At 46.5% G+C, this 19,623-nt stretch overlaps 2 protein-coding genes across 5 annotated transcripts in view; one reads left to right on the top strand and one right to left on the bottom strand.

Moving 5' to 3' along the window:
- Nucleotides 1-328: 328 nt before the first annotated feature.
- LOC134563491 (heat shock factor protein 3-like) lies at nucleotides 329-14,499 on the bottom strand. Its single transcript, XM_063421418.1, has 13 exons — nucleotides 14,158-14,499; nucleotides 12,926-13,034; nucleotides 11,144-11,271; nucleotides 8,153-8,277; nucleotides 7,225-7,300; nucleotides 6,506-6,567; nucleotides 5,964-6,045; nucleotides 5,562-5,695; nucleotides 4,535-4,780; nucleotides 3,209-3,314; nucleotides 2,587-2,652; nucleotides 1,671-1,737; nucleotides 329-1,088 (listed from the first exon to the last, which is right to left on the bottom strand). Exons 1-13 carry the CDS (start codon nucleotides 14,497-14,499, stop codon nucleotides 757-759), a joined length of 1,875 nt encoding a protein of 624 aa, XP_063277488.1. The 3' UTR covers nucleotides 329-756.
- Nucleotides 14,452-19,623, top strand: part of HEPH (hephaestin) — a 25,189-nt gene continuing 20,017 nt past the window's right edge. The window contains exons 1-2 of one of the 4 annotated variants that reach the window (XM_063421414.1): nucleotides 14,452-14,577; nucleotides 17,651-17,847. In XM_063421414.1, the coding sequence (XP_063277484.1) occupies nucleotides 17,687-17,847 (161 nt within the window). In that variant the 5' untranslated portion in view covers nucleotides 14,452-14,577; nucleotides 17,651-17,686. Of the gene's footprint in view, nucleotides 14,578-14,673; nucleotides 14,951-15,012; nucleotides 15,145-17,650; nucleotides 17,848-19,623 lie in introns of those variants that run through there. The other 3 variants (XM_063421413.1, XM_063421415.1, XM_063421417.1) reach the window with 3 other exon arrangements.

Below are 19,623 nucleotides of genomic sequence, written 5' to 3'. Positions count from 1 at the left end.
CTGTGAACTGGGGGCAGGTTACCCCGTAACTGCCATGCAATGTGCATGAGAAATCAGCGCTACACAGGGGGGCAAGCACTTCCTACCACAACTCCTACAATCCAGGGCAATGGATGTGTGCTAGCATGTTAAAAAATAATACTCCACAGTTAAATGTCATTTTCCATAGGAAAAATGTTCCCTATACCTAGGAGCAAATCTAGGAGTACGAAAGTAATCTAAGCAGATGCAAACAACTGTAGCCAGTAATTATCAAAAAAGAAATCTCAAATTAAAAACAAAATTTAAAAACAACTTAAATCCAAACAGTAGGCAAGCCACCTATTGAAGCAGGCCCTCCAAACAGTAAAACCCAGGTTTAAAATATTACACATCACATTACTATCCTGCTAATAAAAACAAACACCACCTGCCAACAAAAAAAAAAACCCAGCCAAACTTTACAAACAGGATACAAACAGATTTCCTCTTGCAGTAAGAATAGTGGATAAAAAGTTATGGAATACACTGTGGTATGTTTATAGGGTTGTTGTTCTTCCCCTCTGTCTGGTGCCTTCACTCCACCAGCTCTTGTTGTTGTTGAGCTTGTGATCAGTTCTCCCAGATGTGCCCCTGCTAGCAGCAAGAGAACTTCCATTAGTCTGTGCAGAGCAGGGTCCCCAGGAAGCAGGAGAGGACCGAGCTCACACTTTTTGCTGCTCTATTCCTTAGGTGGTTATTCCATAGCACTAAGCCGGTTACAGATGTTCTATGAGTTCAAGAAGTTTCTATCTCAGAGGCCTCATCTATGAAGTTAGCAACAGGACTGAGAAGCAGAAGTGGGAAAAGTTTATACTCTCCATTCCCATCTTCTGGGAGGAGAGGCGGATCACCCATTCCCAGAGTGTCCAGAGGCTCGGCCTGGCTTGCTGGAGCTGCAAGTGGCACAACGGTTCCACTGGCTGATGGAGGCTGGAGAGCAGGTTTCTCCTCCAGGGGAGGCAGCAGAAAGTCTTTTGGATCATCCACCTTCCCTGCAGCTTCACCTGAAGGTAGCTCCTCAAATAAGGAAAGCAGAGGGTTGGCCCTGTACTGGATCAGCTGCATATCTGAGGGAAAAACACAGTTCAAACTGTTTCACCAACTGAAGGCTCTTAGTCAGGCAAGGAAACCTCGAAAGATTGCTTCAAATTCGGTGCTCTACAGGAAAGCCCAGGCTGGTCTGGGACAAACCCTACACTTGTTGCTGTCAGAGTGAAGCCAAGGCCCCTGTGCTTGGAAACATCAGTGCCTGAAGCCCACTCCAAGCCCCTGACTCTCACAGCATGCAATGGCAGCACTGCAACGGTAACCTGAGCAGCTCTGCCCTTGGGGAGATCACAGCCTTTGGAGGAGATACTGCCACAAGGGCATTTGTAGTTCTGCTCCCCACTGGGCACTTGTGTCACATTTCCACGTGAAAAGGGATACAGGATGGAACCCGTGTTTTCTATGTGAAAAACCACAGGGAACAGGATGGGCCTTTTAAGACTGAGGGACAGTTTCAAGATCCGTGAAACATCACAGTCTTCACAAAAAGCTGAAGACCAGACTAAAGAAGAAGATATTATAGGCTACAACAATTCCATTTCAATATACAGTTTTCAAAGAGTGTTAAGCTGCCACAGCGCTCAGTGTTACTTCCTGCCCACCTTTGCTTCCTGCTGTTTCCCTCTCACTTGCTCCCAGACCTTCAGTGCTCTCTGCCAAGTTTGCCATCTGAAACAAAGCAGACAGAGAGTTAAGACAGCATGTTTAACAGCAAAACGGAAGTCTTTACTGACTGGTTAACAGAATTAGATGTAGAAGGAGGAGGGAAGAGGGAAGGATGGAGCAACTGAGCAATGAGCCCATCGTTGCACATGAAGGCCTGCATACAGGAGCTCTCAGAAGGAGGCGCAGTTAAATACAGACAAACTTAACTTACTAAACAAAACAAGCTTCTGACTAGCAAACACTTGTTTTACCTTCCAAACCAGAAGCTTTATTATAATGGGTCTTGTTGGGGTAACACTTAAACATGATTTCATCATGTAATTGAATTTTGCAGGCACTGCTTAAACACAGCTGCATTTTACATCAGTTGTAGTCAAAGTTCTTCTTATTGGGAAATCCTAGTTTAAATATTATTTCAGGACTATAACAAAAATAACACTTGCAAGGGTATATTTTTAATAGTATGAATCAATTTTAGGAACTGGCCCAAGAGAAGTAAGTTTGTGCTGAACTTCTGTGTATCTTCTGAGGAAATCCCATAGTGCTATGTTCAGAACAACTACAGTGTATTGCATTACAATTTCCATTTAGTACTTTTCCTTCAGTCTTCAGACAGACATTTCAAGTGTATGACTGCACTAGGAACATGGGACTGGAAATTATCTTGAGATCCCTCTTAAATTCCAGCATGCCAGTACTGATAATTGAAACCCTTCAGTCAGCTGGATGAGATGAATGAGCAGTGTCACCCTGTGCCACCAACCCTGCTCCCATCCTTGAGTTGCATCAAGCGAGACTCAACTCCAGCATCACATTTGCCCTCCCCACCACAGAAGTAAACCTTACTCTTACATTTTCAATACCAGGGGGCGTTTCCATCAAGCTCATATCCAGGGCTGGCAGCTCCGGATTAAATGCCTGAAAAAAACCCCAGACCATATGTCAACTAACGAAGCTGTTGAAATAAAACTGCAGGGAGCTCCTAAAAGGACTGCAGAACCCAGTGTGCTGCTCCTTCCACTGAAGCATGGGGACAGTGGTACCTCCATGGGCCTTCAGCTGGGAGCTTCAAGCTGTGGCAGGAAACTGAGGTTATAGGAGGAGAAAAGGTTACCCTATTTCTCAGTGATTCCAGGAATACAGCTAAATTTCACTCCATATTATCCATATCATCCAGCTGAATCAAATACACATTCAGGATGTGATGGTATTTGATTAGGCTGAGAGGAGGAAGTGAGGCAAATTGTTTCCTTTTTCCTGCCCCACTTTGGTTCCGTAGAACAGGATTCCTGTATGACCTGGGAAAGGCTACCCTGTACACTGTGAATACCTACAAATCATTCTATTTGCTTTTCAAGATTTTCTCAACTCTGACCCATTACAACACAGAATAAACTAGCAGCACTTCATGACACAACCTGAGCATGAATTTTGAGTATTTCTCAGAAATGAGAAATAGTGAGGAGACACTCACATCACTGAATGCTTCGGCACCAAAGTTGTACTGCTTCCCTGACAGCATTGCTTGGAGCTCTTCGAGGCTGGCATCGATGCAGTTCAGAAAATCCTGAATTTCCTCTCTAAAAAGACAAAATTACATAGCACTGTAAGGCACAGGTGGCAGGCAGAACCTTCTCTTGCCCCAGGGCAGGCTGCCTACTATACAGAACAGCCAAATGGATGAAACCGCACTCCTGTATCACTTTTCACTCCAGCTCTTTGAGGAACAGGTACAAACAGGAATTTTGAAGAGTACCTGAAGAGCAAGCACAACTACAGCTACCAGGTGAAAAAGCAGTTCCTCCTTACATACCTACCTCCTCCCTCCTTTTAGTATCAGGTGAATGTTCTCAGATCGCAGCCTGTATACCAATATCTGTTTAAACAAAGGTTTGATGGCTTTGCCCTGGGACAATGAAGGATAAGCAAAGGGCTGGAAATAATCTGGGCCTGAAGGAACTCTACCTGCTTTGAAACATTGGCTTGTTGCCAAACTGGACATGTTTCCAGGGACAGTGGGCAGGACGTGAGGGGCAGTGAAGAACCTGAGAACACAGCTGCAGGCACAATGCCCACACTGTGTGTCTTGTCATACCATGAGGTGCTCCTGTACTGAATTCCCAGCACTGAGGAACAGGCAGTTCCAAGGCACTGCCCCACATCCTGCAGTGCCCAGGAGGCCCCAGCAGGGCCTTCAGACCATAGGAGTGCTGGGACGCCACCTGAGACCCTCCTACCTGCTGCTGACCACGGCAGAAGAGCTGTAGAAGCAAGGGTTAAAGCTTTGTCCTTGATACAGCTCTTCTGCAGCCACAGTGGGGTGGGAACCCACAGGCTGCATCCCTGATCCAGGGCTGTGTGATCTGACAGGGCAGACAGGAAACAGCTTTGTACAAATGAGGGACAGAGAAGGAAAGAACAGTGAAATGGCTACCGGGACAATCCACATCCAGGTCCCAGGAACAAAGTGCCCACAGTGCCTGTCCGAGATCAGTGCCCTGCACCTGCTGCTTGGCAGCACCTGGCAGTGGCAGCAGTGGGCTGGTGCGACACACTGACGGATGCACCAGCAGTCAGGCACATGTTACCATACAGGTGGGAGGGACATTTGCCCTTTTCCAATGTATGCTGCCAACACTTGGCTTTTTCAAGCCCTGGTAACAAAGGTGCAGAGAACTCACTTTCAATGACAATTCAAAAGCTAATTCCCTATGTTCTGCCAAACAACGCACCCTCCAAAATTCTTACAGGATCCCACAAGGTGATAACAGCATAACACTTTTCAGAAACAAGTTAATACCTGTCCAGCAAAGGATCATTTTGGTTTCCAGAGTTGTTCTCATTTAAGATGGAGTCAATTACTGACACGGGGTCCTCTGGAGCATTTGGCTGTGCAGTGTGGAGCTCCACAGCAGCTGTGCCTATTTCGCCGGATTTGCTGACATCGTTTATAGGAACTGATGAGACAGGTTCTGCACAATTTAACTCACTTGGCTGCGATACTTGACAAAGAGGTAAGCCAGGATCCAGAGCTGCCTGTGGTTCTCTAAAATGTGACCCAAACAGAAACAACACATAGGAGAATTTACCAATCACATTACTATTAATTTCAGGTTTAGTATCCCAAATCTTAGTAAGATGAGGCCAGTCAAGCTTTCAAGTAACAAACTGGCCTTTAGAAAAAGCAGCAAAGTGGCAGATGAAGAATCTCTTACTACAGCATATACAGAGACCATGTATAGAGCAAAACACCTCTTTTTCCCAGGCAAAAAGCAGCAATATAGTATATAGTAAGCAGGAGGGAAACTCCTAACAGACTCTGGAAAGAAGAGATTCCAAATCAATCCATATTTCACTCTGGGTATTAACAACTAAATGGGTTTTCAGTAAAATCTGCTGCCACACAGAGAATGTCTTCCTAAGGATATGCTTAGTGAGAGCAGTTGCAACTGGAGATAAAACTATACATCTTGATTTGTTAGCAAACTATACAAATCTTGGATTACTAGAAACTCATATATGCTTTCAGGTCCCTGTTCAGTTGAAAAGTCAAGTATGTGTTCATTTGTTGAACAGACAGAAAAGCCTCAGCAAATTAAACCTGCAATGCCCATCAGCCTGACAGGTCTCCAGCGACTCCTGAAGAGACATGAGCTCTGACAATCACCAAAGCTACACGTTGTAGAAGGAGAGCCTACAACAGGCCTGTCACAAATGGACATTCAGAGAGACATTCTGTTTCCCAATATCTAGATAGATCGCCAACATTAACATGAACTATCCAGTTAACAACCCAGCCAGAAATACTTCATATACTTTGGGCATACCTGGCTCTGCCACTCGTGTGTGCCACAGCAAGGAGGCCATCGCTGGCGTTTTCCAGGGTGTCAGTGATATCTCGGATTATCAGACCTGAACCATTTCCATCCTCTTCATCTGCACTATGTTCGGAAAAAGCCATCTGCAGATACAGCACAGAATGAATAAATCACAGACTCAGACCTTTTCTTTTCATACTGAAGCCTCATTCTCCTTGCAGCTTCTCTTTCCTGTTCACATTCCATCTGTGACCAGTTGCACTGATTTGTATGATTTTACAGCCAGAGTGTTACTCTAAAGCTGCCCATTACAAAAGGGAGAGCATTTGATTACCAGGTTAGGATATTTGTAGCTATAAGGAAGACTGATATTACTGTCCAACCACTGCCTCTGCCCCTGGAGAGACTTACAGCCTGGCCACTCTCCACAGGGATGCGGACATACTGACGACCGTACTTGGAGGGTGAAGCACCCGCAGCATCTGTGAGAGACCTGAGACAAAGCACAGCTTTAGTAAATCCTGATTGCCAGAGGGAAGAGCTGCAGCAGTGCCAAAGACAGGCAGTAATGGCAATCATTCTCGCACTCCTAAGAAGCCTGGCTTTTGGGAACGTGTGTCAGGAACGGAACTGCAGGCAGCCTGTACTCCACACACACACACTGTGCTTTGGAAGAAGTCAGTGACGTTTGCACTGTCAGTCAGAAGACGGTACACGTTTCCAGATTTACCACTTCTGATAACTGTGCCCTTTGGAACTGAAAACGTATAGAATATTCTCTTCCCACCCTTTTTAGTGATAAGGAGGAAATACTTATTTTGTGCTTGACTGAACTTCTATCAGCTTTCTCAAGTTTTAATATACAAGTGATAAAAATACCTGTCACACAACAGAAACTGATTTATCCCTACAATTCACATCTGACACCGATCTGGGACCTATCAAATAATTACCTTTTTCTTTTGACCCCAACAATATAATTTCCTCGCATCAGACTCAGTATAAATTGAAGAATCTAAAAAGGAAAAACAAAAGAAAACCAAAACCAAATGGTCAGCATAGCAATCCTAGCATTAAATTCTTAGTTCAGATTTTACTATAAAATGATATAGTTACATGACAGAAATTAACAGGTATTTTAAAAATCCATTTGCAATTGTATCTTAAAGAACAAAGCAAGAGTTACAAACTGCATAGAAAAATTAGCCCACTTGCACAGTTGGCTTTTTTTTGAAATGGAATATAACAGCACAAGTCACTCGAGGATTCCAGACCAGAAACAGCTGAGGAATAAACCAGAGAAATTCTTTTCCAGCGTGCAAGCTCCTACAGTTTCTGCGTTCCAAGTTTATTTCTCAAATGGTCTAAGTGTATCCTGGTCCAAGATCTTTCACAGACTCCGTTCCATGTGCCTGAAATCTCTCAAGTTCTGGGCTCCTGTTACCATGCACTGTCTCCACACACTGACATCTTCCTATGACTTTTCCTTAGTGCTTGGTTCTTTACTGTGCTACTTCTGGGACACTCAGGAACTGTGAACATTTTCTTTATGCTGTATTAATACAGCCTGTTCAGCTCTGTGTCATTTGTCATTCTACATAAGCAAAGAATGCCATGAAGTATCACAGAGGCAGGAATAAGGATGGTAGCACTGAAGATGCTGCAATGGTACCTTAGACAGCAGCTTCTGTTGTTGACTGTGCTTCTGCCTTAGAACTGCCACTTCTTTCCACAGGGCCTTATTTTCTCTGCAATGCAGAATAAATCAGAAGACAGAGGATGAACAGAGTTTACTTTATATGCTCTAGTTTTACAGCTTTCAAACTTTTAGAGTACCTTGCAGAACCAATGGCAACATTCCCTCTGTGGATTACTAACCCTCAGTTAATTTGATCCACTAGCATTAAACTCTAGGTTAGCTTCACTCCATTTTTCATCAGCAGCAACAAACACTCAATAAGGACACCCTCATCCTCTGCTGCTCCACCAATAATCTTGACCTGAGGTATTCCTTCAAAGCCTCAAAGCTGTTGAATAAGGACTTTGTGTTACACTCAGCCTGTTTTCAAACACTGACAGCCTTGGGACAGATCTAAAGGTGGTGCTCAAGGGACTTGGTTTTTTTAAGAACAGAGAGAGAAAGATATCTCCTGAACTCTAGTTGATATCTGCTGGCCTATCAATGACCTGAATGAATTACCAGTGCCTATATGAAGGAGATCTGAGAGAACAGAGATGAGGATGTGCAAATTCCACTTCCAGTTAGAAAGAAAACAAAATACCAATTGTCCCTCACTGCATCTAACCCTGTTTGTATTTTAAAAATTAAATGTTCTTATTAACCTAAAAAACTACTACAGGTGCTGGCAACCAGAGTGAAATCTCAAGGCAGCCAACAAACTCCCAGTCTAAATCTCCAGTCTGTAATTGAATTGCAAAACCAAACAAGATTCAGAATGTTGTGTGGGATGGAATGGGCATTTTTAGGAAAAAAAAATAGCTTCACCTGTTTCCAGTTCAAATGAAACCTATATTTAGCGAATCTCCATCAGATACAAGCAACATTCAATGCATAAGCACCCCGAAACAGCCGAGTCTACCTCTTCATGTTAGCCAGCCTGACGTCCATGTTGTTCTGCTGCTCCCTCATCTCCTGCACCTCAGACAGGACTTTGTGCAAATCCTCTGTGCAGACCTTGAGATCCTCAGTTCTCACTGCAGACACCTAGAACAGGTACACACACTTTATACAAACAGTGCATACTCCTTGCTGCAGGGGGAGCGCAGTCAGGACCAAGCCCCATTAAAAGACCAGGTAAGATTGGACCAGGCAATTCTTACATGGCACAAAACACCACAACTGCTACAGGTGACAATCCTTAGGACAGGCTGCACTGTATGAAAAAAACAATATGCAAATGAAAACATGAGATTAGCACTTTGTACCTGGAGACAGTAGATTCGTCACTGTAATTCACCACAAAAACCACTGACTGCAAAGGGCTTTCCCTGGGGGTTCTCTGTCAGGGCTGGTGACAGTTTGCCCTCTAGTGTCAGAGCGAACATCAGCCAAAAAAAACCCCACAGCTGACAGTGGAAGAACAAGATGATCATATGTTCTAGGTGTGGGTGTATCTGCCAACAAAGGAGTAACAAATTTCCATTAAGTCACTTGGAGATGAAGGCGCCTAGTTAGATGCATCCTACTCAATCTGAAAATTTATCCCACACCAGTTGAATTGCAGATTCCCCTGTTGGTGTTTCCTCTACCACCTCTCTGCTCAGTGACATTTCAAAGTTATGAAGACTTGTCTGCAGAAAGAAGAGTCCAAACTGCTCCTCTTCTCACAGCACAATCTGTGAATGCTGCTACTTCAAATGATGGTGGAAGAGCCCTTAGAGAGCAAAAAGTTCACCATCTCCTTCCTGCACTTCTATATTAAACATTTTCCAGTTCCTTCAGCAACTCTCTCTGCAGCAGAAGCACTGTTGGTTGCAACACAATTCAGGATTTTTAAAAGCCATCACATGCACATGTCTGAATGACACATCCAGGTTTTGAAGGCATAATTTTGAGCATAATTTTGCCAAATACTGACCCTAATTGAGCCACATGGAGTCATGCCAGTGTCTCTCCCAACCTACAGCCTGCTGGGAGTTTTCTTGTTACTCTGCTAAATGTCAAGGAGGGTGTGAAAGCATCTCATGTGGATTCCAAGGGGCAAGTGAAAGCACCAATGTGGGATTGGCCTGCTGAGGTGTGAGGTAACTTCTGTGCAGGTTGGCTCACACATCTTGTCTTCCAAAGGGGAGACAAATGGTCAGAAACGAACCTATGGTGTCATAAAACAACATCCCGTCCCTTCGTGCTGGAACAGGTCAGAGCTGTTGTGCAATCACTTCTCAGACATGACTAAACTACTTTCTTGACACAATCCTGTAGTTAAAATGATGGATTGAAGGGTCTGACAGTTCTCTCTGTCTGCAGTCTAGGTGCTTTGCTGTTTGCTGCAGTTAATAACTTATGCTAATATACACAGGGTACATCCCAAATGGAATTCAGGGCTGTCTGACTCCTCTTCAGCACACCACCTCTCTGTGGGGAGACAACTAAAATTTGCAGGAAGTGGGTGGAAATTACAAATGCAGCCAGTTAGCCTCCGAAAAAAACAAGAGCCAATATAAATTCTGCCCAAGTACAAGCAACTGCTCTTCAGAGTCCCCAGCCATCTAATCAGTGTCCAATCCTTGGGTGCAGAGGCACTGGCACAGGCTGCACAGGGAAACTTGGCTGTCCCATCCCTGGTTGGATGGGGCTTGGAGCAGCCTGGCCTACTGGGAGGTGCCCCTGGCCATGGCAGTGGGTGGAATGAGATGAGCTCTAAGGCGCCTTTCAACTTAAACCATTCTGGTATTCTGTGAAAACACACAGGGTATCAGTACACCAGCAGAGCTAAAAGTAAAAGGAAGTAGGTAAATCAAGTCCTGCATTCAAACCTGCAGTCCTGACAGAGGCTTGAAATACAGTTTATAGCCAATACTGGAATATAGCTCCATTCCAGGAAGTAAAAGAGGAAGAAAATTAATGACTGTTTTGAAAAAAAATCATTAACGTTTCCTGTGCAACAAAGAGTGTATTTCACCAAGCTATTCAGTGCTTCATACGAATGTCCTTGGCACTGAGCAGAGCTTTTGTCTTTCCATCTAGAACACTCCACCCAGCGCACCACCCCTGGGACACACGGTGCCACACCTGCCATCACCGTGCACCTGCCCTGCCAGGCGTGCGCGCTGGGACACGCCGGCCACAGCAGTGCGGGGAGCACAGGCCTGAGGCAGAGCCACTCCATCGATTCCGGCTCCAAGCAGGGGCAGCTCAGCGAAGAATCAATCCAAACACAACTGTGGCTCCCCAGCCTACCCTGGGCTTTTATTACCCTGGGCAATGCAGCCACACCTGACGACAGACTAAAGAAAAGATTCTGCTGTTCAAATGTCAGCGTGATGTATCATGATACTCTCTTCCTCAGGATATTATGGGCTGTAATGTGCCAATAGAGGATAAATATCTGTGCAGAAACAGGTCAGACCAGGCCTGAACGTACAAAAGAAAAGCAGAAAGTGCTCATAAAGATGTAGCTTAGAGGCAACGCAGTTTCGGAGGAGCAATACAATTTACACAGACTCATCCAAATGAACTGGTTATGGGTAACCTTGCTAATTTTTAATGGGTGCCAAACAGGAATGTATTTTCTTTTGCTTCTTCCACTTTGTGCCTTTATCAGAGTTGGAGATGCTGACAGAACTGCAGACCATGCTAACCTCCAAGCAGGGATATGAACTCTGTGGAGAAGGACTGTGGTTTGACGATGATGCAGACCATGGTCCTACCCCAGTTCATGACCAAGAGCAGAGCAAGTTTTGTCTAAGCACAGGCCCCTCAAGGAGGCCCAGTCAAGCACTGACCTGGCATCATGAGGGAGTTACCTTGGTTCCCATGGTATTTGCTGGCTGTGTTTGAAACACCCATATGTGCTCCTGATAAGCCACTTTCCGTAACTATGTGAAGTAAATATGTGCTTAGACTATACCTTGCGCTTGATGTTTTCCAGTAGATGTGCCTTCCCTTGCTTGAAGAAAGGGTGCTGGAACTCAATCACTGAGCTTTTCTCTGCTGTAATGATACCATTCTCCAGAGCAATCACCTTCCTGAAACCATCTGTGGAGAGGAAATCAACAAATTTCTTCCAGCTGAAAGCTGACACAGAATAGATACAGATTAGGAAAAGTCCAATGCTACTGAAATACCTACTGCACTACAGTTACTGGGAGTAGAAACAATGAAAAACAGCCAAGGTAGCCTTTCTTGGTGCTCCATTATTTCATTGCTCTGATCTTCACAGCTAGAGAATACATCCACTGCTGGCCCTTGGCAGGCTGCACAGGCAGCTGCACGGCAGAGGCCAATGTGTGTCTGTGGGCACGACAGCCACAGCCGAATCATCGCAGCCACATACAAACCTTCACAATAGTTAGTTAGAAATGAGATTTATTATGATATCTTGAATAGAATCATGTCCCAGTGGGTGCAGAGTAATGGTACTTTCCCTTTTATCCCTGACTACAACACATCAAAAGAAATGCTGCCATATACCACCATGGCCTACACAGTAAAGCAAGGCAGAGAAGTTGGTTCCTTGCCTGTCTATGCAAATGTCTGCAGCAGAGCACCTTCTTCATACTAGACTGCCTGCACAAAGTAAGATGTTGCCAGTTCTAGTTTCATCAGTGCTCAAACTCCGCAGGGTAGATGCATGATTCAGCTGACAGGCCAATCCACATCTCTCCTCAGTCAAGGTTTTAACACCATTACTGCACTCCAACTGTTATTCGAAAGCCAAGATAGATCCAGCAGGGAAAGAAGGCTGCCACTACATTGTACATCTACATCGGAATATTTGCTTTTTTTTTTTTTTTTTCATTCCATTCATATCCAGGCTACAAGGGAAGAGATCACTGTTTCTTTGGATTATCCTCTGTCACTCAAGTGATGGATCTTACAAACACAAGCACATGACACGAACAGAAACATCTACCCTCTGTCCAGAGCCTAGAGAGATATGCTATCTGTGCTACAGGTTACAAAACCTATACAGGCATCAGCTAGAGAGATCAGGCAAACCTACCAGGCAAGGGCAGAAAGCTCCTCCCGGTCAGTCTGAAATTCTAACTAAGGCAGTATCTCCTGTGCTGTTTGTCCCTCCACTGGTCCCAGAAGCTTCTGTACTTATTCCTGTTAGTTGCTGCAGCCCTGCATGCTGCACTGTGCTCCTGGGCCATCCTCACTGCACCCCTCTGTGTGGCCATGCTGTACATGTGCTATGCAACGCTGCCAAATGATGCTCACAAGTTGAGCACAGAAAACATAATGAGAAATGGAGCCAGCTGGGCCCATCAGTGGGACTGACCTGGTTCCAACACAGGAAAGCAGGCAAGATCAAAGCCCCAAAATCGAGGCAATTTTTTTTCCACATTCCAGGTGTATGGGTGTACACACAGCCTCTGCTCCCCTGACTACAAACATGTTTGCTGCAAGAGCAACGCTGGGGTTCAGGGAACCTCAGTCTACCTTTAGGCACCAGCACATATATTCTTACAGCTGTTACTCAAAAGGACGTGGAGCTAAAACACAAAAACCAAACACTAAGCCAAGCTCTACCTCAGTCTTTTCTTTTGTAAAGCAAACTTAAGGCCAGGGCTCAGCTTTTCAGGGATGAAAGAGTTGCCAAGTCCGTTTGCTTGTGTAAAGAAATCCAAGCCAAAGCCAACTAGCTATGAACCTGGCAGAGTATGTAGGAACTGCTGATGCTTACACATGTTGAGCTGCCGTATGAAGCTGGAGATATTGTTGTGTTTGAAGTACTTGGGGAGCAGCTCCTTGGCAAACCTCTGCTCATCCAGAATGCAGAAATTCTCGCCATTCTAGAAAATAAGCAGAAATAACAGTTAGTGAATAAGCACAGCTTTTCTAAGGTATTGCTCTTAAGTGAAGATCATAAACCAGCAGAGACTGTTCTGACAGCAGAGAACAGCAAAAGACTTCACCAAGCGAACAGTCTGTGGGAACACTTCTGAGTACTTCGGACTGGACTAAAAAGTTTGAATTCAAAGATACAATTACACAGAAAACTTCTATTGAACACAGGATTTTCCTAAAGCCCTGACACACCAATCTTAATCCAAAGCAAAATTGTTCTAAAAACCCGCTCCCTTTGTCCCTAGGAAACATAAGCATTGCACAAGCCCAATGGAATTCACACCACTAAAGAGATTTCATCTCCCTTCATCAGTCTGACCAGCTCCTGACAAGATTCTTCCATTGTACGTGCTATGTCATCACTAAAAATAACCACACAACGTTGCTGAGTTACCGAAAGTTCAGACAACACAACCCAGTGGTGACCAGGAGTAAGTGTGACACCAGTAGTGCCAGATTTATCATATGCTCAAGATAAAACTTCCTGGAAACAGGAAGAGCTTTTTGCATCACTTTTATGTTGTTTCCAAAGAGAACAAAAATACTGTGTTTCTTTTCATCGTTGCCTTTGTAAAGCGCAAATAGCTAGAAAAAAGTGTAGAACAATCCTACGGATTTAAAAATGTCAGAGAACAAAAATAACCACGGGGTGTGTCTGGGTGTCTGGTCAGTGTGTCCGTGCCCTGTGCCCGCGGGGCACATCTGTATCCGCTCCGGAAGGAAAATGGACAGTTAATGGCTCCTGACAGCGTCCTTTCACCACTCGGAGCTGCTGACCAGGAATTCGGGACTCTCCCCCGGGGATGTCCCACTGCGCCAGCACCGCCGCCGCGGGCCGCACGCGGGGGGGGCCTGGGCAACGCGGGAGAGCCCGGGCGCGGCCCCGCGCACGCCAGTCCGCCAGCACCACCGCAAGCGGGGCGGGGAAGCGGGCTGGGCACGCTCCGGGCAGCCGGGGACCCTCCGCCACCGCCCGCCCGCGGGGCTCCGCAGCCCCGGCCCGGCGTCCCCCCACCCTCGAGTCCTTCGCGCGGGCCTCCCCAGGCCGGGCCCGAGCGGCCGCCTCACCCTGCTCCAGCAGATGACGTCGTCGCTGTCCGGATCCTCCAGCAAAGCCCAGAGCTTGGCGAGGAAGCCGGGCACGGGCACGGGCCCGGAGGCGGGCGCAGCGGGGGCGGCGGGGCCGCGGGGCAGCGCGGGCGCCTCCCGCATCCTCGGACCGCGACGGGCCGCGCGAGCGGGGACGGGCCGCGCAGGGCCGCGCGACGCAGCGGGGGGCGGGGCCGCCGCGCGGAGCAGCCGCTGATTGGCGGGAGCTGGCAGACCCCGCCCCTCGCCCCGGCGGCCGCGAGCGTGACTCTTGTTGTGCTCCCGGGGGAGCGCGCGGCCGCGTGACGTCACAGCAGGCATTTAAAGGGGCCGCAGCGGCTGCCCCGGCAGGTCCCCGGGGAGCGCTCGCCCCGTCCCGCCGCCGGTCCCGCCCAGCAGGTGGGTCCGCTGGCCGCCTGCCGCACCTCGGCCTGCGCCCCCGCCCCTGCCCGCCTTCCCGGGGCTCGCCGCACCGGGGGCCGAGCTCTGGGCGGGGCGGGCAGGTGCACGCCGTGGGTCGGGCTCCGCGTGCGCGGCCGGAGTGCGCCTCCTCTGAGGGGCGGCCGGGCCGAGGCGCTCCCGCAGGTGCGGGGCGGAGCAGCCCGGCCCGCCCTGTGGGCGGGAGCGGGCGCGGTCGGCGCTGCGGGGCCGGGCTGGGGTCGGGCTCGGTCAGCCCGCGGAGGCAGTGCCCCTTTGTCCCTCCCGGGCTGGTCCCCGCCGGCGCTCCCGCGTCCCGCTCCGCAGCTCCGCCGCGCCGCCTCCCGCTCCGCACGTAAGGGATGAGCCGTCCGTCCTCCTGCCTTCCTTCTGTGCTCTCCCCTCGCTCTCGGGGTGTGGTTTCCCTCCAGTCGGGTGTCGGGGCATATCCCTACATCGTCCGCCTGGATCAGATGGGAGCTGGATCGCACCAACCCTCCTGAAATCTGATTTCTGTTCAATCGCGATTCCTGTGCTGTTGGGGACCCGGTAAAGGGCAGTCCTGGGGGAGGATTCTGCTGTAAAGTACAAGGTTCAGGGATGGATGTAATATAAAACTTGGGTTGGTTCTGGTATTCTTTTCTTTTTCTTTAAGGCAAATAATAATATCAATGAAAAATTGAAAACAAAAACTTCTGAAACTAATATAGCTACTTTCACCTTGCACTAGTCGAGTAACTAAATGGTGATTAGCTACTGTGAAGGGTATGTGAGCACAGACTTCGTGTCATCTGCTACATCTCCATTCGGGTATAATTTTTGCTGTTCCCCAGAATTACCCCAGAGGTGTATGCGATGTTGTGGTCAAACTCCAAGCAGAATTCGGGTGGGACGCTTGTAAGGCCTTGGGAAGGCTGTCCCGGAGACTTGTCCTTGACTCTTCAATGGCAGAGCACAGCACAGAGCTTTTAGAATGCCACGACTCGTGGCTGTGTGTGACCCCCCTGCAGGGCGCCGTGCGGAGTTTCGGTGGGCTGAGCAGGGGCTCTGGCACGGCGGGTTTGGCTCCGTGGGCATTGTTCACACCCTGCTTGGAGAGCCGCTGTTCTCCCGTGGTGCGGTGCTGCCTTCACAAGCCGTCGGGGTGAGAGTACACAAAGACCAGCCTGCCCCGGCTGCCTGGGCTCGGTGGCTCCCGGGCCTTGAGGAGGCCACCCTGCGTGCAGGAAGCTCCCGCGAACTTTGCCCTGAGTTGACACGAGGGCCATAGCTTGGGCTGACTCAGGAGCATCCCGCTGCCCTTCCCTCGGGGTGTGTGTTGGCAGGGTGGCAGGTTTCAGGCAGTGCTGCTGTTTCTTTCCGCATTACCACTGCCTTTTGTTGGTCTGCTGTATGAAACAACACAGGTATGGCTTTCCAAACTCCCTCCTTTAAGTCCGTGTTGGCACAGACTGAGTTAAAAAAGGTGTTTTACCTCCCTGTGAACAGCAGCAGGGAATAAGTCAGTGACTGAGTGGTATTTAGGGCTTCACATGAGCCAGAGTGCTGCTGTTGTTCCCACACTGCTGAAGCCACTTTGAAGGGGCTGTTCTGTATCCAGTTTTGTCAGGTGTATGACCAGGAGCTTCTGAAGAGGACTGGCTGATGGAGCCACTGGAGCAGAGCTATACTGTGTTGATGGATCCAAAACACAGGTTTAGAGATACCTACAGCTCCCTTCTGAGAAAGGAGGGAAAAAAGGTGTCTCCAAACTTTGTGCAATTTAATGACTATTTGGAAACAGCAATATTTGATTATCATTAGCTTCTGAGAATAGCACAGCATGTTTGGAAGTCAAGAAGTGAAGCTTTGGAAGGTGTTTAGTCCATTGCCGTGTGCTGGAGTTGAATCATGACTGTTTGGTATCAGATATTAGAAGAGGTTTCAAAGTAGCTCTGCGTGGCACTGTGCTGACTGAAAGCTTAGAGAATATCCAGCTTTGCTGCAGTCAAACCTTGTACATTCATGTTGCTGTTACAAAGATGGTAAGAATAAACAATGACAGTCTCTTTATGAAAAGCATTTGCACATGGTGCTGTGTCACCATCCCTTTCTGTGTGAAAAGGAAAACTGATTCTTTTGAGTTTTCTTGCTATGTCATGTTTCTCATTCTCTTGCTTTCTGTTTCTCTCTGCTATTCTGAGTTGCTGTTACATGTCTCAAGAGCTGTATCTCAGCATCTCATTTAGGTATGGTTTGTTTGTTGGCTACATCCAGCTTTGTTAAGGGTATCATTGTGTGAGAACTTTTGAAGTCATTTTCATGTGATTTTAAAATGCAGTTTAATCCTTCCTTATCTTTTGGTGGAATTCTACTGCTCCATATTGCATCAGCTTCTCCTTCCTACAGGCAGTTTTTTGAACCTTATTCACACAACTGTATTTTGATGATTTCAGACATTTTCCCCAACTTTTCCCCAACTCTCTTTAGAGTATTTCTGATGCTTGTTGCCAACAAGCTTGGTGTCAATTGGAAGTTTTATGAGTAAGTTACCTACTGATCAAAATCGTGGGGAAAATAATGGAACAGAAAGGAAAAACCTTGAGCAACCTCTTTGAGATATACTCCTAGGTTAGAGATAGCTGCTCCCTAAGAGCCGTCTTTAAAGAAGTTAAAATTTAAAATTGCTTTATAGTGACTGAACTGTACTTCCTAGGGGGACTTAGAATAGCAAGATCTTGGTGACAGTTTAAAATATACAGATACCTGCTCAGGACTGTTTCCTTGAGCTTTGTGTATGGACTTGTAAAATGAGTTGGAATGTGAGCAATAGTGAAAAAAGGGTTAATTGAACTATTATGAGAGCAGCACGTTTCGTATTGAGGGCTCATTACCAAGACATAATCTCCATCCACCTTATGTGTCAATTTTGTTACAGAGTGATTTCCTGCTTCAGTATTTGAATAATGATCCCAATAGTGCTTGCACCTGATTTCTTCATGCCTTCTCAAAATGTCCAGCACCTTCAAACCAAATGGTCATATTCCGTTTTGTTCTTTCTGTGTTTCCCAAATAGGTGTAGCTTCCAAAAGCGCCTTCCCTTCAGGCTGCGATGGGATCAGTCTGGTGGTTGCTGCTCTGTATCCCCATGCTGTCACCCACATTTGCTGGGGGTGTAACCCGAGTCTATTACCTGGGGATCCATGAGGTGGACTGGAACTATGCTCCAACGGGCAGGAATGTGCTGGCTAACCAGAGTATTGCACGTAACCGGTACGTTTGCTTCTAACAGAACTTACTCTGGGGCTGGCTGTAAGCTGTCATTTGATGTGTCATTTAATGCAAGTATTTTGGAGCATCTCAGCAAGCAAGAGACACCCTCCTGTAGATCCTGATCTTTATGAGCTTAATGTTTAACTTGTTTTATGCTCCTGTGGTAAAACCTGTGTCAGTGGGAAAAGGGATGGTTAGTGTGGAGAGTCCAGAGCCCACAGGCTAGAGGGAAGTGTATGGAAAACAAACACAGAACAGAAAATAGAGGAGATACAGAACAGATTGTTCTAAAATTGCCCAGATTTTGCAATGCTCTACCCTGGAGTTTCACTTTGCTTAGTTCCAGCTGGTGATCAGCTTGTTTGTCCTGAAGCATGATGACTTTTCATCTTTATATAAATGACTTCACAGAGCCAGCTTGTTTTTGTTTCAGTGGAATTTCAAGCCTTAGACTTACTGGGACTTCCTGCATGGGATTTTAGGGGCTGTTTGAAAAACGCTTTTGTTTTTGTTGCAAAAGTAAATTTGGAAACTGCAATAATTGGTTTGAGTTACTACACAAACAGTGGTTTGCAAGGTTTTGCTTTCAAAATATCAAGCCTTTTTCTTTGGTCGGTGTTTTTTTGTGTGTGTGGTTTGTTTTGTTTCCATACCATTTTAAAGGCATTTGTGCTTTTTCTCCTTGCCCTCATTTTCTGTGGCAAATAGCTGGTATTTTTTGACCTGCTCTCAGTCTTTTACCCTTCCATAATAACTAATGCTCAGGTTCAGACACCTCCTTCGGAAACAGCACAGCAGGAACAGAAGGGGCGCAGAGAAACATCCAGTTTATCATGGAAAGCTCTCCGTTCTCTGGAGATCCTGTGTAGATGTAAATAAGTTCACAGGGAACACTCCAAAATTCAGGATTAATAAAGATGACTCTTAAAGTGATAATGAATGCAGTGGACTTTGTTTGGTTTCTCTCATAATACATGAAGAGAAGGAAATGAAATTCAGGGCCACTGAACTTAAAAGAAATTTAAAAACTGTTGTCACTGCAAACAATTAGTTAATGGGACCTATTTGTACAATGATTACAGAAATGAAACTGCTGGCAATTAGAAAGGGATGAGATGTTGATATGATTGATAGAGGTAGCAAATTATTTCAAGGAGGTTTTTTTTTTGTTGGGAGGAAATGGACTGTGTGGGGAAAAAGAGGCACATCTGTAAAACGAAGTGAGAATTATCTTAAACTCTTCACTGATCATGGCTGCAGGGATGACTTGACAGGGCTGAACTCTGGATTGTATAGCCAGGGCCAAGCCCTGCCTTTTTTTTTGAATGATGAGGCCAAAGCTTAATATTTGGGTCTCCACTGTTCATTCTCTGAGATGCGCATTAGAGTTTACCTCCCTTCCAGGGCTGCTCTATTGTTGTGGGTGATCAATCCAAAGGGGGAAATGAGGGGAGAGACCTTGGCTCTCGTTTAGGCTGGTTCCACTAATACCTGAACTGTGATTCATCTCTTATCTATTAAGAATTACCCATAAAGAGCAAATATGCTTGTGAGTTAAACTTTAGTACCTGTATGAGGTTTTAACTCTGGAAGCTGGTTATGTGCTGTGTATGTACCTACCTGACTTGCCTGCCACTCTGGAAGGAATTTGGAGACTTAAGCAGAAAATTGTCTTTCAGACTTCAAATTTTGAAGGACTCCGCTCTGCTTGCTTTGTGATTTAGCTGAAAATGCCACAAGGCAATTGAAGTAAGATTTGAAGAGCACAGTGAAGGC

The sequence above is a fragment of the Prinia subflava genome, chromosome Z (assembly GCF_021018805.1).
Source record: "Prinia subflava isolate CZ2003 ecotype Zambia chromosome Z, Cam_Psub_1.2, whole genome shotgun sequence".
Taxonomy (NCBI): domain Eukaryota; kingdom Metazoa; phylum Chordata; class Aves; order Passeriformes; family Cisticolidae; genus Prinia; species Prinia subflava.
Note: the sequence above shows the minus strand (reverse complement) of the source record. Positions and strands in the feature narration are given on the sequence as shown.